The sequence below is a fragment of the Tiliqua scincoides genome, chromosome 12 (genome assembly GCF_035046505.1).
Source record: "Tiliqua scincoides isolate rTilSci1 chromosome 12, rTilSci1.hap2, whole genome shotgun sequence".
NCBI classification, from domain to species: Eukaryota; Metazoa; Chordata; class Lepidosauria; order Squamata; family Scincidae; genus Tiliqua; species Tiliqua scincoides.
In genome coordinates this window covers 6,220,023-6,247,729 of record NC_089832.1, presented here as the reverse complement: position 1 = coordinate 6,247,729, position 27,707 = coordinate 6,220,023, and the positions used below count along the sequence as shown (strand labels likewise).

General features: G+C 45.0%; 1 protein-coding gene and 1 pseudogene across 1 annotated transcript in view; one reads left to right on the top strand and one right to left on the bottom strand.

Annotated features, from left to right (window-relative positions):
• Window positions 1–27,707, top strand: part of IL1RAPL2 (interleukin 1 receptor accessory protein like 2) — a 516,704-nt gene that overhangs the window by 254,400 nt on the left and 234,597 nt on the right. The window contains exons 2-3 of the mRNA XM_066640153.1: window positions 2,997–3,270; window positions 27,284–27,470. Coding sequence (XP_066496250.1) covers window positions 2,997–3,270; window positions 27,284–27,470 — 461 coding nt within the window. The remainder of the gene's footprint in view (window positions 1–2,996; window positions 3,271–27,283; window positions 27,471–27,707) is intronic.
• On the bottom strand, window positions 17,766–17,887 carry LOC136663350 (5S ribosomal RNA; annotated as a pseudogene).

The following is a 27,707-nucleotide window of genomic DNA, read 5'->3' as shown; positions in this document are numbered from 1 at the left end:
TCCTTTCTTATATCTTTTTTATATCTGGCCGTTATCAGTTTTCAGGTCATGTCTGCTACCTCTTGAACTTAACCTTCCTTGAAACCTTACATGACAAAGTCCACATTAGAAATGGAAATTTAGCAGAACCGTGCTAAATGCATTTAAAACATGGTTCACTGGTTTGGTTCAAGTGACCACCATGTAATTAAATTTGATATGCTGTGATTTGGAAATTAGTCCTCTAAGCTTGGATTTGAAGGGATTTGTGAGAGGCTTAAAGTTACTTGAGAAAAAATAATTAGGAGGTAGAGAAAATGGTTTAAGACTACCGGCTCTGAGGTCCTAATGATCAAAGAATTTACAAAATAACGCAATACGCTAATGGGGCAATCCTAAGCATATTTATTGAGAAGTGAGCCCTGTCGAATTCGATGGGACTGGTTCAATAGCAAGTGGGCCAAGATTGCCCAAACATTTGAATTCTGGAAGAAGAATGTGCATTCAATAAGGAAGTAGGAGGGATGGACAAATGGGAGAACAAGAGAACGTAGCAGCTCTTTGGAATAAATAAGCAACTGAATGGATGAAACTGGTGAAAACTGACGTAATACAGTGGCTAGGAGACTGGCAGCCCAATCCTGAGCTGCCTGGCGCCGAAAATGGCTGCTGCTGCATCCAGCATGCTCCAGGCAGCCACTGCCACCTCCTTGGGAGAAAGGGACTTACATCCTCTCCCCCTGGGTAAAGCGAGTAACCCCGCAATGGGGCTACTCAATTCTACAATGACCCAAGGAGGGCAAACAAAACAAAAATAGATGAGTCGTGACAGGGGAGATTTACTAGGTGACTGAACCATGGAAATGGAGGGCCCAGTCCTATCCAACTTTCCTGTACTCGTGCAGCCATGTCAGTGGGGTGTGTGCTGCATCCTGTGGTGCAAGGGGCAGTCACAGAGGCCTCTTCAAGGTAGGGGAACTTTTGTTCCCCTACCTTGGAGCTGCACTGTGGCTGCACCAGTGCTGGAAAGTTGGATAGGATTGGGCCCTTAGCCCACAGATATGGGGGGACAACTGTATTCACTTTTTGTTGTAAGAATGAGAGAAAGATCAGGTTTGGCTCCATATTTGAGGCAATGTGGGACATGCACCTGTGAAAGAACCCACACTCATGCTTGGCCAACCCCTTTGGCAAGAAAGGACTACTGCTGCTCTCCAACAACAGCCATAAGTCATGATTCATGTGGGCAGGGCCTAGGAGAGGGGGGTAAAGGGGGTAATTTGTACCCAGGCCCAGGGTTAGAAAGGGGGCCCAGGAGCCAAAGGAGGGGGTCTAGAAATTTCCTGGGATCTTACATTTTCCAATCTCAGACTTACTGCCCACATGGGATACACATGGCAGCAACTACTGCCAGAAGCCACATGCACCAGGTCCAGGAATGCATACATTCCTTAACAGTGTCACATCTGGGAGGAAGCTGGCCTGCTCCAGGAGCTCTTTAGCTTGTGGAACTGCTTACAAGGAGGGAATGGATGGGAGCTCAGGGACACAGCTGTGGGGCTACAGCTGCTGCAGAAGTGGTGCCCACCCCTACTCTGTTTCATCCCCTCTCTCTTTGGGAAGGGGCCCCAAAGAAACTTGGTACCCCCCGATAGAATTCCTTTTGGAGGCCGTGCATGTGGGAACAATATTGGGGGAACAGCTGTGAACCATTGTCTTCCCCCAGCCCCATTTTACAGTTCCCAGGTGTCCTGTCCCCATTACATCAGGAACTGAAACATCCAGAGATTGTTAAAGAGTTTGGGAATAAACAGAGTAATCCGTTGCTATTGTCAATCTCCTCACTGGGTACCTAGCTGGGAAAAGTACTGGGAAGCACATGGGTGAGAGCCCTACACCACTGTGTTTGTTTACAGAGGCGTTGCAAAGCCGCTGCTGTTTGGTCTCCTCCAAACCTGGAAGTGACATTGTGGCATCGTGTGCTATTGTGACATCACTGTCCCAGGCAGCACTGCCCCTGGGTACACATCTAGTTGCTTATCCATCTGCTGCCCAGATATGCTCGTAAGAAGAAAGATTTTGAAAGTGTGATCCTTCTGTCTGAAATTTGAAACGGTCTAGTCCTTTCAGAGCACGATACCATAGTCTTTCGAGACTGAAGGTTGCCAACTACTAGTCCAAAATCTTTTTTTTTATTCTGTGCAACATATAACATAGTTACTATCATCTGTTCCATTTCACTTCCTCAAAAATGACCTCTACCTCTGGTAGCCATGTGTAATTTTCCCCTGCTAATTGGGTAAGAGGCACTTTTTCAAGTGGGTGCTCCTTTTTTTAGCAGGGGGAGAGTAACTGGCCCACCTCACCCCAGCAGTGTCTGTTCTAGTGGCTGTCTGCTGGTATTCATTTGCATCTTTTTAGATTGTGAGCCCTTTTGGGACAGGGAGCCATTTAGTTATTTGATTTTTCTCTGTAAACCGCTTTGTGAACTTTTAGTTGAAAAGCGGTATATAAATACTGTTAATAATAATAATAATAATAATAATAATAATAATAATAATATTTTGTTGGCAACCTTCAGTCTCGAAAGACTATGGTATCGTGCTCTGAAAGGTGGCTCTGATGGTGGCTCTGGCACAGCATCTAGTGTGGCTGAAAAGGCCGATTCGGGAGTGACAATCCCTTCCACACCGGGAGCAAGTGCAGTCTGTCCCTGGTCTGTCTCCCTGGCTATGGGCCTTCCTTCTTTGCCTCTTTGCCTCAGCCTGTTGGCCAAGTGTCTCTTCAAACTGGGAAAGGCCATGCTGCACAGCCTGCCTCCAAGCGGGCCGCTCAGAGGCCAGGGTTTCCCACCTGTTGAGGTCCACTCCTAAGGCCTTCAGATCCCTCTTGCAGATGTCCTTGTATCGCAGCTGTGGTCTACCTGTGGTCTACCTGTATAATAATAATAATAATAATAATAATAATAATAATAATAATAATAATAATAATAATTTTTGCTTTTGTTTTATTTTCAGTGGATGGTTGCATTGACTGGTTAGTGGACCTCAAGAAATACATGGCTTTGGCAGGTGAGCCGGTCCGCATGAAGTGCGCCCTTTTCTACAGCTACATCAGGACTAACTACAGCATGGCTCAGAGCACAGGCCTCCGACTCATGTGGTACAAAAACAAAGGGGACTTGGAAGAGCCCATTATCTTCTCTGAAGTGAGGATGAGCAAAGACGAAGACTCAATCTGGTTTCACTCGGCCGAAGTCCAAGACAGCGGGTTCTACACCTGTGTGTTAAGGTACATCCTCTTGCTTAAGGTCCAGAGATGCAGGAAATTAAAGCCATGCCCATCTCTCTTAAAATAAGTGCCTGCTTTTGTTCAGCTCTGTGGCTTAGAAGCTGTTAATCGGTAAAAGAGAGGCAATTGCATTACATTTGCAACTTCTCTTCCCTCTCTTCAGGAAGCCTACTTAATTGATGGGCCACTGTCTGTTTAATTTATTATTTAATATAGCACCATCCATGTAAACAGCAGCTTACAGGGTAAGATGAGTCCCTGTTTCAAGGAAATTAGCATCTAAATTTCAGCAGGAAGGGGTGGGAGGAAGAGACGGGCAAGTATAGCAGACAACACAGAGAGGGGAGGAATGAGAAAAGCAGGGGAAGAAGGGATGAATGTGAGGAAGCAGTTGCACTACTTTGTCACATGTTTACTGGTGATCACACCCACTACCACAAATACAGGGGGAGCCTATCATAGCTTCTTGACAGCATATTCCTTTTGGACAAGATGAAGTAAAACTAGTAAGCATTATAGAATAGCAGAATTAACAACAGCCCTAAGAATAGCATAACTGTAGATTATGGCAATTTAGGTGAAATATATACCAGTATTTAGGCATGGTTTTGGTTAGAAACGGCCCTGTCATGTGTCTTAGAAGTTGTGCATGTTATACTTTTCCTTCTTTACAGCACTGAGTTGGATTTTTACTTGTGTTTGTTGTGTTTGAGTTGCATGTTTGTGCTTTTAACTTTTCACCGCTGTGATGCATCAGTATGCCACATGGACATACACTAATGCAGATTACAAAGTGCCTATTTGCATAGCACCTGAAATGATGTGGCTATATGGCTAGCACCTAAGTGAAGTAGGCTAATGCATGCTGTAGTGCAGTGGTTCTCAAACATTTTAGCACCGGGGCCCACTTTTTAGAATGACAGTCTGTCAGAACCCACTAGAAGTGATGTCATTATCCTGGAAGTGAAGTCATGGCTGGAAGTAATATCAATTTAGGCTTCAAAGCTAAGCCGCAATCAGCCACGGTCCCACTACACAGCTCACTCATGCAGTTATTTTGGGCCCTCATGCTGTTATAACTTGGAATTCAAACATTCCAACTCAGGTCTCAAAGCAGAAAGCAGACTTGGATCTTTCTCCAACCACACGGCCCTCCCCCCTTTCCAGCATCCCATCTCCCCACCTCTTCAGGGCAAAGCACCAGGCCTCTCTCCCACTGGGAGCCCACCCTGTCCAGCAATTCTGTACCCTGTGTTTTCAGCTCTGTATTTTCAATGGTATCACTATTGTGAGCTAGGTGCTATATGAGCTATCTGAAATTGGCTTGCAACCCACCTAGTGGGTCCTGACCCACAGTTGAAGAAACACTGCTATGCTGTGGTGTATTTTAATGTACACTGCAACCTTGAATACCTAACAATAATAAGGGTAGGAATATGATGAGGGAGTGATGGCACCTTGTATGTCAGGATGCTGTCTGCATACCCCTGGCCTCCGTTCATCTGTTAGCAAAACTCTGAAGCAGCAGAGTGTCAAGGGTGTTGTGTGTGTTTTAATTCAGATAGGAAAAAGGACCATAACTCTCTCCATTTTCCTTGAACTGTAAGCTACTTTTGCTATTGCAACACACAAGCAAGCTATTGATCATTCTACAGGAGCTGTAGTGTCAACAAAGGATCAGGAATACCAAAGATAATTACTATGAGGGGGGGGGGGGGAGAGAGAGTGTTTTGAAATTGTGGTATCCTTATATGGTGATAGCAGTTTTTTTTAATAACACATTTTGTTTGTGCATTTGAACAACACGGTGTCCTGTAAGGTTGCACATAATAAGCTGCTGGTTGCCAAGGGAAGTCTAATCTTTTCAGTGCACCAACAACCTGCACATTTGCCATAGGCTTGCCTTATTTAGTCAGTGAGCGAAGGCTGCCGAATCTGCTTCTCAGTAAAAAAAAAAATCTTGTCTGTACAGAACAGAGACTCAAACCCAGCCTGAACTCATGCCCAAAAATCGATGCAAATAAAATTGCTTATCATAGTGCTAGTCTTTCAGTACAATCCTGTACATGTCGAATGACCCAGATGCCTTTGAAAGGGGACTGGACAGATTTCTGGAGGAAAAGTCCACCACAGGTTACAAACCATGATGAGTATGTGTAACCTCCTAGCTTTAGAAGTAGGCAACCTCAGAATGCCAGATGCAAGGGAGTAGCAACAGGATGCAGATCCCTTGTCCTGTGTTCTCTCTGAGGCATCTGGTGGGCCACTGTGAGATACAGGAAGCTGGACTAGACGGGCCCGATCCATTGAGGCTCGTCGTATGTTCTTATGTCTACTCAGAAGTAAGCTGTATTGAATTCAATGGGACAGGGCAACCTAATCCTGAACCTGGTGACACCCAGCAGCACAAAAATGGCGACTTCCAGATCCTGTAGGCACCGCAGTTACTGCCAGGGTCTTCCTGGGGGCAGGGAGCATTCGCTTTGTCCCCTGGACAGACAGCAGCTGGCGACAATAGGTCTCTTCAGCTCTGTGCCCATGTTTGAGCAGGCACAGAGTCAAGGAGGTGTGTGGTGGGACACCCAGCTCTCAGGAGGGTGTTCAGGATATTGGGGCGGATGCTGCCACCATCTCCATCCCTTGCGGGTTGCATACCTTGTGGGCTGGATCCTCCCGTCACTCAGCCCTATTCCACCCACTCCTTGCCTCCTCCTCTGCCTAAAAACACTCACCTCCATTCAGAGCTGCTGGAGCATCGGTTGGCCATCTTCCCCAGTGCTGAGCTCACATAAAAGTTGCAGATGGGTAGGATTATATGGATGAAGGGGGTCCCTCAGATACCCTCGCCCCAAACTGTATAAATCTTCAAAAGTCAAAACAAATGTTACAGATATGTACTTTTAACGGGCTGCCATGTCTATGCTTTAAACAATAATAATGGGTAAGTGTGGATAGGATTGTAGCCTTTGGGAAGTTTGGGAAATTTTTTAAACAGATCAGCAACTGCTGGGAGGGTTAGGATGGTTCTTTTTTACTTTAAATATTTATTTAGATTTTTTAAAAACTTATACTTACTGTAAAATTACCCCGGCTAATTGGGTAAGAGGCACTTTTTCAAGTGGATGCTCCTTTTTTTAGCAGGGGGAGAGTAACTGGCCCACCTCACCCCAGCACTGTATGTTCTAGTGGCTGTCTGCTGGTATTCATTTGCATCTTTTAGATTGTGAGCCTTTTGGGACAGGGAGCCATTAGTTATTTGATTTTTCTCTGTAAACCACTTTGTGAACTTTTAGTTGAAAAGTGGTATATAAATACTGTTGTTAATAATAATAATAATAATAATAATAATAATAATAATAATAATAATAATAATAATAATAATAATAATAACTTTAAATTTACTTTAATTAATTAATTAATTAAATTTGGTTTTGTTGTATGAAGGTGGTAAAAATTGACCTGCTTGATGATGTCACTCCTGACCACGACATCACTTCCTGGTTAATTGCGTCACTTCTTATGAGCCCCAACAGATAGTCATTCTAAAAAGTGGGTCTTGGTGTTAAAAAGTTTGACAACCACTATTACAGAGGATAATTCTATCAGTGGCTATTAGTCATGATGGCTATGTCCTACCTTCAGGAATAGATGCAGTCTAATCCTCAATGCCAGTTGCAGTGAAGCATCTCTTGTGTGGATTCCACAGAGGCAGCTGGAAGACCACTGTGGGGGAAAAGATGCTGGCCTTTGGCCTCATCTATTATTATTATTATTATTATTATTATTATTATTATTATTATTATTATTATTATTATTATTATTATTATTAACAGTATTTATATACCGCTTTTCAACTAAAAGTTCACAAAGCGGTTTACAGAGAAAAATCAAATAACTAAATCTAGCAGGACTCTTCTTCTTATATTACATGGAATGTATCTCAATTGGTTCAAAGCCTCCGAACAGGAGAGTTCCATAACATTGATGAACCCGGACCAGAAGCGAGCCCAAATTTTTTGATTCCCTGCTGCAGTGTGACTTGTGGCTTTTGCACACAGGCATCTTTCAAATAGGGTCCTCCCTGTTCCAATTTTTTAAAATATGATAATGTCCTGATGTGCAGCATGCATCGATTGGCTACAGTCGTCCTCAATTTGGCCCAGTGAAGCTGTTTAACTTTAGATCTATGGGTTTGATTTTTCACTCGGGATGAAGAACGCATTTCAGAGCTTTGCTGAATAGGGGCCGTTTAACAAGCAGAGAAGTACCTCTCCTAAACACACATTTACATCAGAGACCAGAAGGTCATGCAATTTTCTTTTAAAATGAATGAGTATGTCTTTAACGGCACCCAAGAGGACTTTAAAATGCAAAGAGGTCTATAAATGCTGTACAGGCTTCCAACCCAAACCGCTTGGGCTCCAGGGGCAGAGAGACTGACAAGCCAACAAATGGAACGGCCTGGGTCATGACTCTGAATGTGCCACTGCCTGACCTCTGTCCATCACAGCATCTCCTATGAGCCCTCCTCCCATGAAATAGAATATTTTGTTGTTGTCGGAGCTGTGACTTTCATAAAAATGTTACATGGACGTTTGTTGTGTGGAATTCTGTGGCTTTCACTGGGAACGAGTGTATAACTGGTTACTTGTATGATTCACAGCAGTCCCCTTCTGTAAAGCAGGAGCTACCCTGACAATGGGGCTCAGGCGCCTGACTTCCTGGGCTACTGTTACAGCTTCTAATGAATGGAAGGGAATTGCTGACCTGATTTTGCAGCACTCCCCCTTTTGGGTAGCTGACACGTCCAACCCAACAGGGATCAAATGACACCCAAAATCCAAAAGAGTATGTTCTGGTCTGGTCAAATTGATCATTGGCCTGGCTTCTCAATGTAACTCAGCTGGCATCTCTCTCTCTCTCTCTCTCTCTCTCTCTCTCTCTCTCTCTCTCTCTCTGCATGACTCCTTGTTCAAGCACAGGCCACCAGCGCTCACTCTATTATCAGTGTTATCTGTTGCCTACAGATAACTACATCCTCAAAAGCATAGGGATTGTTCTTCTTCCTCAAGGGTTTTCCTGATTCCCTCTCCCTGTTCCATGCTACTGAATGAAGAAGAGGGATGAGATACAAATTAGGAAAATAGTGGGGAAATGGGATACATAATCCCCCGCATGCAAACTTTGGAGTTGGGGAGTTTTATTTTTTATTTAGTTTTCTATTCATACCTATTTTTCATTTTAAAAAGTCTAAAAATTCTGTTTCTTCGAATTATGTCTTGTAATTACACATGCATTTCTTGCTTCACTGCATTTCTTACTTTTTATCCCCTTTCCAGTAATTTGGCAATGTATCTTTATTTTCATTGTTTATAAAATTATAGGTGGCTTAAAATAGTGAAGGATTCAGTGATAGTCCTTCATTTTCATTTCATTAACATGGAACCTGATTAAACACTGAGGAAAACAGCCATGCTTTGGCCAGAGGATGGCCATGCCACTGGTCTCCTAATTCTAGAATACATATATATTTTTCCTTCTGGGTAAGCAGATGTTTACATTTTGTCACCAATAAACTGGGATTATTTTTTCTTGGCTGCAGTCCAGCGGTGGACGTATTGTCAGGTACCCAGGTATAAAGCACTGGGAGATCTGACCAGGCAATAGTACTTACATTAGACCTAGCTGATCATGAAGTTCATTCTGCCTGTGCCGGCTAACCACTACAAGTCAATCTTCCCATACCTCTTGTTTCCCACAGTGGCTAACCAGAAACGAAATTATTGTCTATAACAGGGACGTCTAACATAAGTGCTGTGGAAGCTCTTTATCCAGCCCATGAGATAATTGCTGGCCCAGGAGATAATTGGGCTGTCCCAGCATGAAAATTGGGCTCTGCAGTAGCTTGAAAATATGATCAAGATTTGCATATTTTTTCTTCTATCATTTGTGGATAATGAGTTCCTACAAAGAGCTTATTTCTGGTCTGAACAAAGAGCTTATTTCTGGTCTGAACAAAGAGCTTATTTCTGGTCATCATCGGCTTTATTCACATCACTTCCTGCTTAATGCACTGGCATATCGGGGGGGGGCAAGGGTTGGGAAAGCCCTGGGGGCAAGGGTCACTGCTACACCACCATCCCCTGCCCTGCACCCCCTGCCCCACGGCACCCTGCACAGAGCCCCTATACTGAGGCCACCAGAGGACCTAAAACCCCACTTCTGGTTTTCATCCCAAAACCAAAGTGATGTTGTAGGCCCTTAGAAGGCCTTTGGAGGACCAGGGAGGCTCTCCCTGAACCTCCATTCTAAGGGACTCACAGCCCAACCCTGAGCTGCCTGGAGCTCTGGTCACGGCGGCTCCACGGAGGACTGCTGCCAGATCCTGCGCCTCCCGTGCTACTGCGGAAGGCTCCTTGGGAGAAGGGGACGTTCGTCCCCTTTCCCCGAGTAAGGGAAGCAGCCCCGCAATGGGGCTACTCACTTCAGCGGTGTCCAAAAGGTTGCCACTAAAGTAAAGGCACTTGTGTAGGGCGAGCAGCCCTGCATGAGCACCTTGGATCCTGCGGAGCTCAGCTCCGCCTCTCCCCCACCCCCGACACGCCTTCCCCACACCCCCGGCCACACCTCCCCCCTCCCTAGAACTCGCCCCTCCACACCCTGGCCACGTCCCCACCTCCCGTTCCGCAGGCTGGCGGTCCAGGGGACCGAGGAGCTGCAGAACCCAGGAGACCGCCAGGCACTAGCCCAGAGCCAGCTAGTGCTGGTCTAGCTGTGGCAGGAGCCCGGTGGTAAGCCCCGCAAGCGTGCCTTATGGCATGTTTGCGACTGAGGTCCACGGCGTGGAGCCGTGCCCCGGACCTCAGGATTGGGCTCTAAAATGTCCCTTTCGGTTTCAGGCCCTCTGGAGGCCTCAATGACAGTTTGTGGCAAGCTTCACGCACAACGTGGGGCAATACTGGGGAGGGGCCACATTCCGTGAACCTGGCTTCAGACGGCACAGGGGCCAGGTTTGCAAGTGGCTTAACGAGGTCTTTTCTGGCCCTCTGCAGCCACCATGAATGCTGTTTGGTCTGATGTATGAAATGAGTTTGACGCTCCTAGTCTATAAGATATCCTTTACCCCTTGTACACTTGCAGCAAACTGTGATGCCTGAACCATGTGCTTCCTGGTAGCTTGCCAGCCTTAGCCAGGAAATTTCTAGTCTCAGTTCCAGGATCCTGAACAATGCTTCCTTTTCGCTAAGATGCCAGAAGTCTGTGAGATGTTGTTTTACCTGTTCCTACCATCAGTAGTGTTGTGTTGCCACATGGACCAAGTTAAACAGGTGCAACTTGGGTGCCCTGACATTTCAGAGCATAGCAAAGAAAGTAATGCATTCTGTGCAGCATCTATGTGCCATTAATCTTCCACTGCCTGCTGATGCTACCGGAGTTTAAGGCTGTCAGCATTTCCATTACAAGGCCGCATTTGTCAAGAGCTTAACAAATCAGCAGCAAAGATTCCTCTCTGGATTGAAATGTTTCATGCAAAAGCATCTGGAAAGAAAGGATCTACAGTAAATGGTTGAAATTTAAAAAAAAAACACATACATTTGAAATCTGGGGTGGCTAAAACTCATCAGAGCAAAGAGCATGAAAATAGCCATATGGGCACCTTGATTGTAGCCCTGGGTCTTTTGCGCCCAAAATTTCTTCCTTTCAGTAAGAGCATTGCATTCAGCATCAAGCAGTGGACGAACCATCGCTCAGTCGTAGGATGTCTGTTGTCTACAAAAGCTGCCAGGTTCTTACTACCACCAGTTATAAGATCTCAGCAGGACTGAGAAAGATCCCTGTTGGAGATGCAGGAGAATCACCACCAAACAGAAAAAAATCCTGCACTGATGGATTTAGGCATAATTTAAGCAAGCTACAGCTTAGGGCACAGCTATTCAAACTGGGGTGTCACAATGCCCCAGCCTGACAGCCCTGGCCTCTGCCCCCTTAAGGGGCAGGGCAGGGGGAAGGCAGTGATGCAGTCCCCAGTATCACATCGTTAAAGGGGGCTGCAGGGACTGGGATGTACTCACCAGTCCCTGCAGCAGCCTCCTGGGGATGCGGGGAGCCCTGCGCAAGCGTCTGCAGGGCTCCCCAATATTCCAAAAGTGAAAGTGGAGCGATCGTGCTCCACTTCTGCAAAACCGGAAGTGGAGCATGGTCGCTCTGCTTTCACTTTTAGAAGGCTGGGGGGCCCTGCAGATGCTCATGCAGGGCTCTCTGCACCCCCCGGTAGGCTGCTGCAAGGACTGGTGAGTGCATAAGAACATAAGAACAACCCCACTGGATCAGGCCATAGGCCCATCTAGTCCAGCTTCCTGTATCTCACAGCGGCCCACCAAATGCCCCAGGGAGCACACCAGATAACAAGAGACTTCATCCTGTTGCCCGCCCTTGCATCTGGCATTCTGACATAACCCATTTCTAAAATCAGGAGGTTGCACATATGCATCATGGCTTGTAACCCATAATGGATTTTTCCTCCAGAAACTTGTCCAATCCCCTTTTAAAGGCATCCAGGCCAGATGCTGTCACCACATCCTGTGGCAAGGAGTTCCACAGACCAACCACACACTGAGTAAAGAAATATTTTCTTTTGTCTGTTCTAACTCTCCCAACCCTCAATTTTCGTGGATGTCCCCTGGTTCTGGTGTTATGTGAGAGTGTAAAGAGCATCTCTCTATCCACTCTTCCTTCCCGTACATAATTTTGTATGTCTCAATCATGTCCCCCCCTCAGGCGCATCTTTTCTAGGCTGAAGAGGCCCAAAGGCCGTAGCCTTTCCTCATAAGGAAGGTACCCCAGTCCAGTAATCATCTTAGTTGCTCTCTTTTGCACCTTTTCCATTTCCACTATGACTTTTTTGAGATGTGGCGACCAGAACTGGACACAATACTCCAGGTGTGGCCTTACCATAGATTTGTACAACGGCAGTATAATATTAGCAGTTCTGTTCTCAATACCTTTTCTAATGATCCCAAGCATAGAATTGGCCTTCTTCACTGCCGCCGCACATTGGGTCGACACTTTCATTGACCTGACCACCACCACCCCAAGATCTCTCTCCTGATCTGTCACAGACAGCTCAGAACCTATTAGCCTATATGTGAAGTTTTGATTTTTTGGCCCAATGTGCATGACCTTACACTTACTGACACTGAAGCACATCTGCCATTTTGCTGCCCATTCTGTCAGTCTGGAGAGATCCTTCTGGAGCTCCTCACAATCACTTCTGGTCTTCACCACTCGCAAAAGTTTGGTGTCATCTGCAAACTTTGCCACCTCACTGCTCACCCCTGTCTCCAGGTCATTTATGAAGAGGTTGAAGAGCACCGGTCCCAGGACAGATCCTTGGGGCACACTGCTTTTCACTTCTCTCCATTGTGAAAATTGCCCATTGACACCCACTCTCTGTTTCCTGGTCTTCAACCAGTTCTCAATCCATGAGAGGACCTGTCCTCTAATTCCCTGACTGTGGAGTTTTTTCAGTAGCCTTTGGTGAGGGACCGTGTCAAACGCCTTCTGAAAGTCCAGATATATAATGTCTATGGGTTCTCCCACATCCACATGCCTGTTGACCTTTTCAAAGAATTCTATAAGGTTTGTGAGGCAAGACTTACCCTTTCAGAAGCCATGCTAATTCTCCCTCAGCAAGGCCTGTTTGTCTATGTGTTTTGAGATCCTATCTTTGATGAGGCATTCCACCATCTTACCCGGTATAGATGTTAGGCTGACCAGCCTATAGTTTCCCGGGTCCCCCCTCTTTCCCTTTTTAAAGATAGGCGTGACATTTGCTATCCTCCAATCTTCTAGCACCATGGCCGTTTTGAGGGACAAGTTGCATACCTTAGTCAAGAGATCAGCAACTTCATTCTTCAATTCCTTAATAACTCTTGGGTGGATCCCATCAGGGCCTGGTGACTTATTGATCTTTAATTTATCAATGAGGTCTGAAACACCTTCTCTTTTAACCTCTATCTGACTTAATTCCTCAGTCAGGAGGGGCCGTTCGGGCAGCGGTATCTGCCAGAGGTCTTCTGCCGTGAAGACAGATGCAAAGAACTCATTCAATTTCTCTGCCATCTCTAAGTCTCCTTTTATCTCCCCTTTCCCTCCCTCACCATCCAGAGGACCAACCGCTTCTCTGGCGGGTTTCCTGCTTCTAACATATTTGAAGAAGCTTTTATTATTCCCCTTAATGTTGCTGGCTATGCGTTCCTCATAGTCTCGCTTGGCCTCCCGTATCACCTTCTTACATTTCTTTTGCCAAAGTTTATGTTCCTTTTTATTCTCCTCATTAGGGCAAGACTTCCATTTACGGAAGGAAGCTTCCTTGCCCTTCACAGCCTCTCTAACTTGGCTCGTTAGCCATGCAGGCACCCTCCTGGATTTAGTGGAACCCTTCTTTCTTTGTGGTATACACCTCTGCTGGGCCTCTATTACTGTTGTTTTAAGCAGCCTCCATGCACTCTGGAGAGATTGGACTCTTTTAACCTTCCCTTTCAACCTCCTTCTAACCAGCCTCCTCATTTGAGGGAAGTCCGCCCGTCAGAAGTCAAGGGTTTTTGTGAGAGATTTGCCCAGTATTCTTCCCCCAACGTGCACGTCGAAACGGATTGCAGCATGATCACTGTTCCCTAATGGCTCCGTAACATTGACATCTCTAACCAGGTCCTTAGTACCGCACAATATTGAAACCAGAGTCACCTGTCCTCTGGTGGGCTCCGTGACTAGCTGCTCTAAGGCACAGTCATTTAGCATGTCAAGGAATCCAGTCTCCTTTTTGTGACCAGAACACAAATTGACCCAGTCTATTTGACTGCATCCCAATGTCCCTATTTGGGACTGCATCCCAGTCCCTGCAGCTCTCCTTAGCGACGCGATCCTGGGGATCGCGTCGCTGCCTTCACCCTGCCCCTGCTGCCTCCTTCCCCTCCCCTCAGGGATTTACTATGGTCCTCAAACTCCCTGAGAGTTTGTAAACCTCGCAGTCCGCAATGGTCTAAAACGGGTGCTCAATAGGTGGATCGCGATCTACTGGTAGATCGCGAGGCAAAATGAGTAGATCGCGGAGTGCCGACCCCCCCCTTCAGGTGCCTCTGGGAGGAAACGCCGGGAGTAAGGCCCATTGTACTCAATGGGGCTTACTCCCAGGTAAGTGTGGCTAGGATTGCAACCTCACAGCCTAATCCTAGGCATGTCTAGTCAGGAGTAAGTCCTGTTATACTCAGTGGGGCTCAAGGTACACCAACATACATTGTACACATAAATGTTATGTTATGATGGCGCGAACATTGTAAAAAAAAAACTCTGGTAGATCTCCAGGCCTTGCTGGGTTTCAAAGTAGCTCTCGAGCCAAAAAAGTGTGAGCACCCCTGGTCTAAAAAAAGCTTTCAGTAGTTTGGAGGGGGAGCTTTTAAAATTTTGCGTGTATGTACATATTCAGCAAATTTTGGTCTAATTTTTTTTAGCAAGGCTCCTTTATGCTTTATATAGTTTAAGTCCTCACCAAATCAAAATTCGGCACTGGCTAGATGATCTTGGTAAAAGGCAGTTTTTTATAAAAGTACTTTTCAATGTGTGTATGCTGTACTTAAAACATGTAGCTACGGTCTGAAGTCAAGCAGGGTTGCATCAGTGCCTAAAAGTTAAAAGAGTCAACTATTTTCTTATTTGAATAAATAGTAATGTTGAAAACTGCAAGGCCTATCAATAGGGTTGGGAGAAAACAGTTTTATTTTTTTGCAGACTTTGGTAGTTTCCATAGTTAAGAAATGCAGAGAGCAGCGTTATGTGTGTTTTTATTCACAATTTGAATTATAAATTTTAATCTCTTTAAAAGTGTACTAGGTAGGTGATATAGGTGGTATGGTGTCAGCAGACGCAGCCACAGTCATTATCTGTGCACTGCCCATTAAATAATAAATAAAAAGCCAAATTAAATGGTTTTATTTTTTTCAAAGGTTTGGGTTGTGTTTTGTTTTTTAAATGAGAAGTGTAGAAAACTGTCTTTCGTGTTTTTATTTTGTTATCACCACTTTTTCCCACATCCACCTATCAGGCATTTATGTTGGTCAGATGTTGGTGCCACCCAGTCATAGCTGCATTGATCATGTGGCTGAGAGTGTAAACCTGCTTAGAGAACAAAAACACAGATGTAAAGTTTGCTCTCCTAATAAGAAGGAAAACCACCGTTTCAGCTAAGAACAAAGCTGATTTGCTGCTAACCTCAGCCCCGGAGGGACTGCCAGATAGTACTCCTTGCAGTTTGTAATAACATTACAGTTCACTGCCATTGGATGGAGTCTGTAGGAGCAAAAAAGAAGCTACTGCTTTTCTCTTGCCTTTGTGATTCTCACACCTGGTTTGCTGCTGTAAAGGATGGCTGCTTCCTGACATCGTTGCATAATGATGGTCAACTTTTAGGCGAACTTTGGATTAGCAGTTAGGAGATAAAAGGGAAGAACTTGAGCTCAGGGGTAGGATATGTGCTTTATATGTGAAAGGTCCCCTGTTCAGTCTCCCATTAAGACTGTCAGAGAACAGGACTGGGAAGATTGCCTCAAATCTTAGCCGTGGTATCACTAGGGTTTTAGTCACCTGCTGCGGGAGGCCAGCACATCATCATCATTATTATTAACAGTATTTATATACCGCTTTTCAACTAAAGTTCACAAAGCAGTTTACAGAGAAAAATCAAATAACTAAATGGCTCCCTGTCCCAAAAGGGCTCACAATCTAAAAGATGCAAATCAATACCAGCAGACAGCCATTAGAACAGACAGTGCTGGGGTGAGGTGGGCCAGTTACTCTCCCCCTGCTAAAAAAAAAAAAGGAGCACCCACTTGAAAAAGTGCCTCTTACCCAATTAGCAGGGGTTAATCATCCCAGGACGGACCTCCTTCCGTGCAGTAGGCGGGGCAATACCCCAGGTGGTGGGCGTGGTGATGCACCATTGCTCCACCCCTACTGGTTTTTTGACTTTAACTTTTGATAGAACAGAGATTTTTCAATGCAGTTTGTTTCACTGCATCCTGCATTAAATTCCACATCGATTGATATATAACATGATGGCATTATTCAAGGAGTCCAAGATTTAAAAAATTTGGTCAGTGGTGGTGTCACATCCCCAAACACATCACTCGATGCGGTCTGCACCCCTTTAGTGATGCCACTGAGTCTTAGAGAACCATTGACCCTTTCAGGGACAGTACCACATACAGAGCCTTGCAGGGGACGATCCATCCTTTTTAGCTGTTGCATGAATTGCAACAACCTGGTTCTCTAGGGAAAAAAAAATATAGACTTGCATGGGAACATTTTTATTTTTGTGCCAGATGTTTAGGTTGCCCCAGCTCACACAGCAGCCAATCGCGTTGCCCTCAGGGCCCCTTGCAATAGTGCAGGATGCCCTGACAGCAACCCTATTGGTCAGAAGGAAGAGCTGCATCTATGACTCTTCCCTACTGGCCAGTTTGGCTTGCTGCCAAGTGGCTGCCATTGTGTCATCTCCAATGCCTTCCACGTGGAAGTTGGCAGTGCATTTGGGGGACCGGTCCTCTTCTTCCACAACTTGGGGGTTGGAAAGGGAGGAACTGTGCCCCCTGTCACCACTGCCAGTAACCACATCCTGGTTTACAGGTTTTCTTCTGCTGTACTTGAACTTTGGAATGAATTGTCTTGCAAACCTAGGTATGCCTGCTCAGAAGTAAGTCCCACAGAATTCAGTAGGACTTAATCCATGGTGTATGAAATTGCAGGCCAGCTGTTGGTTGGCAACCTTCAGTCTGGTTTTCTGTCTGCCAGAGGTTTTAACACAGAAGGAGCATCACACACCTCCCCCATTTTGTCGTCCAAGTGGCATGGTTCACTGTACTCCCTTGCTCCGCTATTTGCATGATTGGCAACCTTCAGTCTGGAAAGACTATGGTATAAGCCTACAGCACCCAGTATTCCCAGGCGGTCTCCCATCCAAGTACTAACCAGGCCTGACCCTGCTTAGCTTCCCAGATCATGGTATAAGCCTACAGCACCCAGTATTCCCAGGCGGTCTCCCATCCAAGTACTAACCAGGCCTGACCCTGCTTAGCTTCCGAGATCATGGTATAAGCCTACAGCGCCCGGTATTCCCAGGCAGTCTCCCATCCAAGTACTAACCAGGCCTGACCCTGCTTAGCTTCCCAGATCATGGTATAAGCCTACAGCACCCAGTATTCCCAGGCGGTCTCCCATCCAAGTACTAACCAGGCCTGACCCTGCTTAGCTTCCGAGATCATGGTATAAGCCTACAGCACCCGGTATTCCCAGGCGGTCTCCCATCCAAGTACTAACCAGGCCTGACCCTGCTTAGCTTCCGAGATCATGGTATAAGCCTACAGCACCCGGTATTCCCAGGCAGTCTCCCATCCAAGTACTAACCAGGCCTGACCCTGCTTAGCTTCCAAGATCATGGTATAAGCCTACAGCACCCAGTATTCCCAGGCGGTCTCCCATCCAAGTACTAACCAGGCCTGACCCTGCTTAGCTTCCAAGATCAGACGAGATTGGGCATGTGCAGGGTAACAGTTGCTGTGTAGCCAACACTGTAGCATTAAAACTTCATGGAAGCTTGGAAGGTTAACAGCTTCTCTGTGTCTACATCTGTTTCTAAAGGTATAGACCAGGGGTGTTCAAACATTTTGGCAGGAGGGTCACATCACCTCTCTGACACTGTGTCGGAAGCCGGGGGGAAAAAAAGAATTAATTTACCATTTAAAATTTGAATAAATTTACATAAATGAATATATTAGAGATGGAACTTATATGAACGAATGAAGGTCTTGCAGTAGCTCAAGGCCTATAAAAAACCTTTCACAAAGCAAGGCCAGCCTTTCCTTCGCTGCCACTGCTGCATCACAGACATGAAACAGCAAGTAGTGGAGAGGGCCCTCATCCCACAGCTCAGGTGAGAGGTCAAACAGTCGTCCTCTTGTTGAGAACAGTTGCGTCGGGCCAGCACGGGCTCCAGAAAGTCTCCGGAGGGCCCGAGGCTCATTGGAGACTGGGGGCTCTCCGAGGGCCTGATTGGGAGCCTCCGAGGGCTGCAAGTAGCCCCAGGCCGGGGTTTGTATAGACAGTCAAGAGTTGAAAATTACTTTTCAGTTGCTACGATGTTCTGAACTTTTATACACTTTCTGTAAAAGATTAATCATGGCCTTGATCGAAGGCCCGACGACGGCTTAGGTGACCCTTTGATCAGGGCAGGGAAGACTGCTATCCAGTTCTAATTGCAATGCTTTGTGGTTGATATAATGAAAAAATGATTCAGAGCTGCTTCTCTCACTCACAAACCGAACCTTTTTAAAGGCTGGGTCAGCCTTTGGAGGCTCGGCACATTGTGAGAACGGAAAACTTCATTTATTGTCAGATCAACTTTCAAGCACTTTGACTGTTTGCCTAGCAGAGGTTTTTCCCTGACAGTTTGTGAACCTCTTTCTTGCAGTCAGGGCTGCTGCAGTTTATAAACTGATGTTTGCTTTCCAGTCGCTGAAAGCTCTTCCAAAGAAAGAGGTCATTTCTGCAAACCTCCAAATAGCAGCTTGGCTTGTGGTGAAAGAGACTTGTTTTCCATTTTGTTAGCCTCCCACATACGTGTGAATTGTATGGGCAATGCAAGAGCTTCCTCTTTTGTTACCGTGCTTTGCTCCAAGAGTACAATTCTCTCTTTCCCTTGACCCAAACACTCCAGGTGCACCCTAATAAAAACAAGGAGAGTATAACTGGAGCAAACATCAAGCAACAGCTCACTTCCCACAATTAACCAGGTGGCCTTGTCTTTAAGCAAAATGAGGCAAGGGGTTGCAATCAGATCAAAAGGAAATGGGTAGAGATGCATTGATTTTAGGAGCCATACTTTGATCTTATGGAAGAAAGGCAATAAGAGAATGTATAGCAAGATCTAAATGTCAGCATTTAAAATATGCTTGCACATCTTTATATTCTTCCCTTTATCCAAAAAAGCTCAGCACAAGGTAGTAATACAGGGCACACTCTAACCAGGTCTACTCAGAAGTAAGTTCTATTTTGTTCAATGGGGCTTACTCTCAGGAAAGTGTGGTTAGGATTGCAGCCACTGCATAATATACTATATTGTCCTTGCAAGAGCCCTGTGTGGAAGAAATTGTCCTGCCTGGAAGGAATTATCCTACTTGTGTTTCCAGGGGTTCTCTGGAAACCTGCTCTGCTCCTGCAGATTTTTCTTTTCAAAGAGGGGAGGGTTTAACCTTCATCCTCCTCCTCCCTGTTGATCAGCTTCCTTGGGCTGCCCAGACATTTTCACTCAAAATGTGTTCTGGAGCTTCCTGTGCATCTCTATTACAGAACTTTAAAGGGCTTTTAAAGCTCTTTCTTGGTTTCACACAGGAACACACCTGCCCAGATAAAGGTAGAAGGTGTGATCTGGAAGTTAAGCTGTTGCCTTGCCTGGAGAAGCTAAGTGGGAGTGACTCTGGCTGTGATTTGGAAGGGAGATGGACACAGCTGAGTCTCTGTTGATCACTGGACCATGAGAGGGCGAAGGAGTCAACTGGAATAAGTTGCCATGAGGTGGAGGAGTGTGAAGATCAGCTGCCAAGAACAAACAACACCTAGCTGGTCCTGTTGGAAACTTAGATGTCGTGCCTCAGCAAAAGAATGATGACCACACAGGAAGGAAAACATCTAGAAGTGTTCTATGAGTTTCTCATACAATGGTTGGCAACCTTCAGTCTGGAAAGACTATGGTATAACCCTACAGCACCCGGTATTCCCAGGCGGCCTCCCATCCAAGTACTAACCAGGCCTGACCCTGCTTAGCTTCCAAGATCATGGTGAAAACCTACAGCACCCGGTATTCCCAGGCGGTCTCCCATCCAAGTACTAACCAGGCCTGACCCTGCTTAGCTTCCGAGATCATGGTATAAGCCTACAGCACCCGGTATTCCCAGGCAGTCTCCCATCCAAGTACTAACCAGGCCTGACCCTGCTTAGCTTCCAAGATCAGACAAGATCAACATGAATTGTAAAAAAAAAAAAGGGGGGGAGGGTTTGGTGATAGCCTGACAATATGAACTGCCTTGGGTCTGTAAGACTCTTGCACATTGTGAGAGTCGGTGAGAAAGGCTTTATAGAAATACTATATGATGCTGATGATAAAAAAGCGGGGCATTGCTTGATCTCCCATTGCCAGGCCAACGGGGATTCCAATCAGTGTGTTTTTGCACTGTTTAGGAATACCCTGGCTGGTTTCTGTTGTTGTCTGCTCTTTTGGCAGTTGGGCAATCCTAGACTGTCACAAAGGCTATGTGCTACCTCCAGGTTCAGTGGCGGTATGTGTCTGAGCACTAGTAGGTTGAAGGTGGAGCAGTGGCAGGACAGAAGCATGCCTTTCACTCATGTTTGTAGGCTTCCCAGAGGTGTCTGGTTGGCCATTGTGGGGGAGCAGGATGCTGTACTAGATGGGCTTTTGGCCTGATTCAGCAGGGCTTTTCTTATATTCTGATGCATCTCCACCTGCACTTGCAGATGGTACAGCTCAGGCACACATTTGCAGTCATGGTGAAAACTATGAGGTGAGGGGGATGGCAGCAAGACTTAGCGCCTTCTTGGTGTCGGTGCCCCACCTGTGAAATTCCCCCCTCCCCGGAATGGAGAACAGCTCCCTCTCTAGAGTCCTTTTAAGGAGCTTAAGACATTTCTTTTATTTAGGGAAGCTTTTGTATGCTGACACCGGGGGGGGGAGGGGCTGGTGCTTTTTAATGAAACATATATTAATCATGAACTGCGTTTATTGTATTTTATTGTTTTTATTGTATATATTAATGTTTTAGTATTGTATAATTGCTTTATTTGTAAGCCACCTTGAGTGCCGTTAGTGAGGTAAAAGCTGGGATATAAATTCTATAAATAAACAAACTACGTCTTGGAAACTAAACCTATGAAGATCCTCCTTATATTGAAGTTCCAAACATTACAGATATGAGTCCAGGGGACAGTTCAGGACACAAAAGCCTAGAAGCTCAAAGCAAAAGGAGTGTGTTGAACTAGAGACACGCTAATCCAGTGTTTCCCTAACTTAGAATCATAGAATTGGGAGGGACCTACAAGGTCATCTAGTCCAACCCCCACCTGTAGCAGGAAATCCCCACAGAGCATCTCCCGTGGGTGCTGGTCGAGCCTCTGCTTGAAGAACTCCAGTGAGGGAGAATCCACCACCTCCTTTGGAAATCTGTTCCACTGCCAAACGGACTTGAACTTTTGGGCACCGCAGCCCTCCTCATCCTCTGCAGTGGGTTGCAACCCATGCTCAATGCTCTGTCCTGAAACCTTTCTGGGAGTTTCCAAAGGCCGCTTCTGGGTTGCACCAGGCCTGTGATTGACTCCATTGACCTTCAAGGGCCCCAACATGCCTCGTGGAAGTGACTGGAAGCTATTTCTGGTTCGTAAAAGCGACATCCAGTTCACTTCTGAGTTGCTTCTGCAACTTCTGGTCATGTCTGTGAGGCATTCTGGGGCCTGTGGAGGCCAATGGAGTGGGTCACAGGCCAGGCGTGACCCAGAAGCAGCCTCTGGGGGCTCCCAGAAAGGCTTTAATGACAGAGCATTGAGCATGGGGTCATGACTCACCAGTGGGTCGTGACCCTCATTTTGGGAAATGCTGCACAAATCCATCATCTTGCCATGTGTTTAATATGGGCACAGTACACATAAGCCACAAAACCAATATCACAGCATTTCAGTATCAGGCCTGTCTAGGGATTGGGTTGGGTACATTACTGTGTCTTTCCTTCCACCTCCTGGCTTGCCCTGCTTTTACAAACATACTTTTGCACATCAAAAATCACCCCAGTGATCCTCTCTGTTGGACCCAGGAACTGGGTACTCTTGAAGATTGTCAACACGAGAGCTCCCTAGTAAGCCACAGTTTAGAAAATCTAAACTGATATCAGGGAGTGTCCCATGCACTTGGTGATTTGCTGTTTTTGGCAGTGTGTTCAGATATACACTGTGCCCTACTAATCCTCTTATAATGTCTTGAATTCCTCCTGGCTGTGCGTGCACTGTTTTGCTAATCAGGCAGCCAGTTTTCTCAACCTTGCCCACCCCTAATTGTAACTAATGAGAGGAACTGTGCATTTTTAGGTCCTTGTTCCAGTGAGCACTTTAAATAGAATCTGCCATGGGCAGTGTGGAAAAATATAAGCTAAATAATGCAAGATTGTTAGCAGAAAAATATGGTGCTATTAAAATATACTAAATGTCAATTTTTATTTTTTTTTAAAAAACCTCTCCTGAACTTATGATTACACAGACTTTCCAAGTTGTCTGACCTTTCTTCCTGCAATCAGGAAAATCCATAATCAGCCTGGTAAATTAATTGTTAACAATTTCTCCAAGTTGATTATATAAATAATAAATTGTAAAGTACAAGCAGGTGAAATGTTGATCTTTTTTGTAATATACTCTTCTGGAAGGGTTTGGAATCTTTCTGTTTGACCTGTGAATCTGTAGCGTACTGGGCAAGCTCCAAGGGGAGGGCAGCCAGCACCAAAAGGCCAATCCGGGAGTGACAATCCCTTCCACACCAGGAGCAAGTGCAGTCTGTCCCTGGTCTGTCTCCCTGGCTATGGGCCTTCCTTCTTTGCCTCTTTGCCTCAGACTGTTGGCCAAGTGTCTCTTCAAACTGGGAAAGGCCATGCTGCACAGCCTGCCTCCAAGCAGGCCTCTCAGAGGCCAGGGTTTCCCACTTGTTGAGGTCCATTCCTAAGGCCTTCAGATCCCTCTTGCAGATGTCCTTGTATCGCAGCTGTGGTCTACCTGTAGGGCGCTTTCCTTGCACGAGTTCTCCATAGAGGAGATCCTTTGGGATCCGCCCATCATCCATTCTCACGACATGACCGAGCCAACGCAGGCGCCTCTGTTTCAGCAGTGCATACATGCAAGGGATTCCAGCACGTTCCAGGACTGTGTTGTTAGGAACTTTGTCCTGCCAGGTGATGCCGAGAATGCATCGGAGGCAGCGCATGTGGAAAGCGTTCAGTCTCCTCTCCTGTTGTGAGCGGAGAGTCCATGACTCGCTGCAGTACAGAAGTGTACTCAGGACGCAAGCTCTGTAGACCTGGATCTTGGTATGTTCCGTCAGCTTCTTGTTGGACCAGACTCTCTTTGTGAGATAAGGCTGTTGGTTACTCAGGGCCGTACAGGACCCAGTTCCTGTACACTGGTTCCTGTGTATTGCCAAAGCTGAACTGACAAAGGTTGAATTCCAGTTTGTGTCTCCAAGAACTACTGATTGCTCAGACCCTGTTTCTGAAGCAGTACAGCATGGTATCTGAAGGCTCTGGCTTGGAGCCATTGAATGGCCTCAGACTGTGTCTTTTATTTTGTTCAATGGGAAGTTTTGAAGAGCAGACATCCAGGTGTGTAAAGAAGAGGAGTGCATCACAAGTTACAAGCCATGATGACTATATGAAACCTCTGGGTTTTAAATGTAGCCTGTCTCTGAATGCCAGTTGCAAGGGAGTGGCAACAGGATGCAGGCAACAAGATTGTTGTCTTGTGTACTCCCTGAGGCATCTGATGGGCCACTGTGTAGAATACAAGAAGCTGGACTAGGTGGGCCCTTGGCCTGATCCCATCAAGACTCTTCTTGTGTTCTTCATTTGTGTGTGTGGTGTAGCAAGTGGTGTATGTCCACACTGAGGACTTGGGCTGGAAATGTGGAGCAACAATGGAGGGGGAAAAGAAACAAAATGCACCCCCAGTTTATCTTTTATTTTACAGCTTGCTTTTTCATGCTAACAATGGGGTGCTCCCCCCCAAACCCCTGCCCATTAGTTGATGGTAGTGGCCATCAACTACCTTTTTTACCACCCAGAACCTGCCTAGAATGACATTATGTGATAATGTGGCGCCATTCTGGCAGGGACTTCTGGGAAAAAAATGGCAGCCCCTAGCATCATCAATTGTGAGTTTTGTATCCTCTAGAGCAGGGGTGGGCAAATATTTTGGCATGAGGGCCACATCATCTCTCAGTCACTGTGTCGGGGGCCAGGAAAAAAAAAAAGAATTAATTTACATTTCAAATTTGAATAAATGTACATAAATTATATAAATGATTATGTTAGAGGCAGAACTTCTATAAATGAATGAATTTTACTGAGCTTATTTAGAATACACATGAGAACTATAATATTTGGATCAAATTCTGCGTAGGTTAGTCCATTTCAGAACAAATAGGGCCTGAATCAAATAGGCCCATTCAGTCTGGGCTCCATTCATTCTGGACGTGAACATCTATTACTATTCCTCGTAGATAAAAACTTCTGGTTACCCACTTTAGAGGAGCCCTAGAGTGACAACTTAAAATAGGCAGAATCTCCAATGCAGTCTTCCGCCTTTTGCCAAGTAAATAATTTTGCGGCACAAACGCTTCAGGAAGCAAAAAGCATATATAGTTGCAATATGGTGCTCAGTTCAGCAGGAACTCGTCTCGCATCAGGGCAAATTCCTCTCCAGGGTTCTCTTTGATGGTTTGTAACCACCCAATGGTGTCAGTCTTCCTCCAAACCCCTTTGGCTTCAGTGTACCCAATTAAAGTGACAAAAAGAGGCATGATGGTAGAAATGCAGCCCTCATTAAGACATCTGTCATCCTTTGTAGTCAGCTGTTAAAGGGCTGTGTTCCCCATCATGCCTAATGAAACTCAGAAAGTGACAGCTTGGGATACAACACTCCTGCACAGCCTGTAAATACTTGATGATAACATCATGATAAATAGCAGAGTGAGCTGTTTTTAATGGAGTTTGCCTTAGCATTCTGAAAGTTGAGTCTTCTCTCCCTGTTTTTCACTGGGTGTTTAAGATTTCCTCTGTTCTGATGTAAAGAAAGGAAATTATGGAAGGCTCACAAGGGATAAGTTTTTGCAATTGGCCTGAACATCTGAGAAAGTTCAACAGACAGGTGGAGAAGTTGTGGCTAGAGATTGTGCTTCTGTAGGTACTGTTCCAACATATAATCCACTGCATATAAATGCATGCACAAATAACAAATCATTTTACAATATTTTCAATATGTACCTTGGCAGTAGTATTGTTAGATACAGATTACACAGGCCAACACACATTTTGCTTCCTTAAACGTTTCACCAATTCCTGGGTATATTTGGGGTGCCAATTCCAAAAATGGCATCCATTTTGCTCTGTCACGTCTAGTTTTGGAGACATGGCATAGCCTCTAGTGAATGGTTCAAGCAGCTTCCTCATGAGGAAGCCTACACCATGGCTTCCTCATGAGGAAGCTGCTTGAACCATTCACTAAAGAGGCTATGCTGTCTCTCCAAAACTAGATGTGATAGGGCAAAACAGATTGCATTTTTGGAATCAACACCCCAAATTCATATCAAACCACGATAAAGTTTGGGAAAAACTTTTCTGACCCTCAAGTTATAATTATAATTCCATTGTACAAATTGATGGTAAGATCACACCTGGAGTTTTTCTGATCCCCTGTCTCTTTCTGACACATCTGTCCATGTCACACCTGTCTATTTCTGGTTGCCACATCTGAAAAAAGGGGATAGTGAAAATGGAAAAGGTGCAGAAGAGAGCGACCAAAATTATTAGTGACCTGGGGTACCTCCCTGATGAGGAAAGACTACAGCATTTGGGCTCTTCAATATAGAAAAAGGCATCTGAGGGGGGATATGATAGAGACACACAAAATTATGCAGGGAATGGATAGAGTGGATATTATTATTATTATTATTATTATTATTATTATTATTATTATTATTATTATTATTATTAACAACAACAACAACAACAACAACAACAACAACAACAACAACAACAACAGTATTTTTATACCGCTTTTCAACGGAAAGTTCACAAAGCGGTTTACAAAGAAAATCAAACAAACAACTAATGGATAGAAAGGGAGATGTTCTTTACCTTCACATAACACCAGAGCCCAGAGGACATCAACTAAAATTGTGTTAGTGGTGTTAGAACAGAGAAAAGAAAATACTTCACCTAGCATGTAATTAGTCTGTGGAACTTCTTGCCACAGGATGTGGTGTTGGCGTCTGGCCTAGATGCTTTTAGAAGGTGGCAGATTTCTGGAATTCCATCGCAGGTTACCTCCTGGTTTTAGAAATAGGTTACATCAGAAGGCCAAGTGCAAGGGACTGGCAACAGGATGCAAGTATCTTGTTCTCTTGTATGCTCCCTGACGCTTCTGGTGGTCCACTGTGAGATACAGGAAACTGGACTAGATGGGCCTTTGACCTGATCCAGCAGTGTTCTTATGTGTTAAATGAAATTGTCAATCAAGTCAGTCAGTCAGTCAGTCAATGGAATGCCTTTCTGGGAATTTCCCCAAACGCTCCCTCCTTTTGCACTTTCAGACGGACTGTAAGATGTTGTTAATAAGGCTGGTATTCAATTAACACCCCTCTACTAATATTAATTGTTGTTGTTTTTTTGTTATCCTACCATTGCTGTTTTCTTTTTAATAGTTTTCAGCATTTCTATTAATGTGTTTATTATACCCCGCAGGAGTGCTTTTTTATGTAGAAAAGCTGGATGAAAATGGATCAATCAGTCAGAAGTGTTTATTCGATTTCATCACAAATGAGTTATTGGGTTCCTTTTTTTTTTTTTAATGAATTCAGTTCCTTGTGCTAACCCCAATAAGATCTCTGTGAAAAACCATTCAAATTGGTGGTGACTATCATTTTCAGAGGCTTTTTCTGCTTTCTGATATACCTTTTGTATAATGTTATTGCTTTTTAAAGAGAATATTTCATTTATGATTTTTTTTGTTATTGAATGCATTTCAGTTACTTTAAAAACTCTAGTGTTGTAGGTTGCTTTTGTGTGCTTCATGGTAGAGCAGAAAGGTGTCTAATAAATGCTTATTACTTGAATTTAACATATCACCTTTTGCTTCTCTGCAGAAATTCTACGTATTGCATGAAGGTATCGATGTCCTTGACAGTTGCTGAGAACGAATCAGGACTTTGCTACAACAGCACAATCCGTTATTTAGAAAAATCAGAAATCACTAGAACAAAGATAATTTCCTGCCCAGATATTGAGGATTATAAAACAGGAAACCAAGAACCAGATGTAATATGGTATAAGGTAATGCAATTATCAAGTTTTTCTTACATTAATAATATCATCTAAGCTACATGACAGAAGCTTATAAAATTATGAGCAGGGCAGAGTTTGGGAAATGGTTCTCTTTCTCTCATAGTGCTAGAAATTGGGGTCATTCAATGTTATTGAATGTTCATGGGTTCAAGACTGACTAATGAATTCATGAGAGGCAAAGTGATGGTCACCCGCTTTAAAAATGATACGCTCACTGCCCAATCC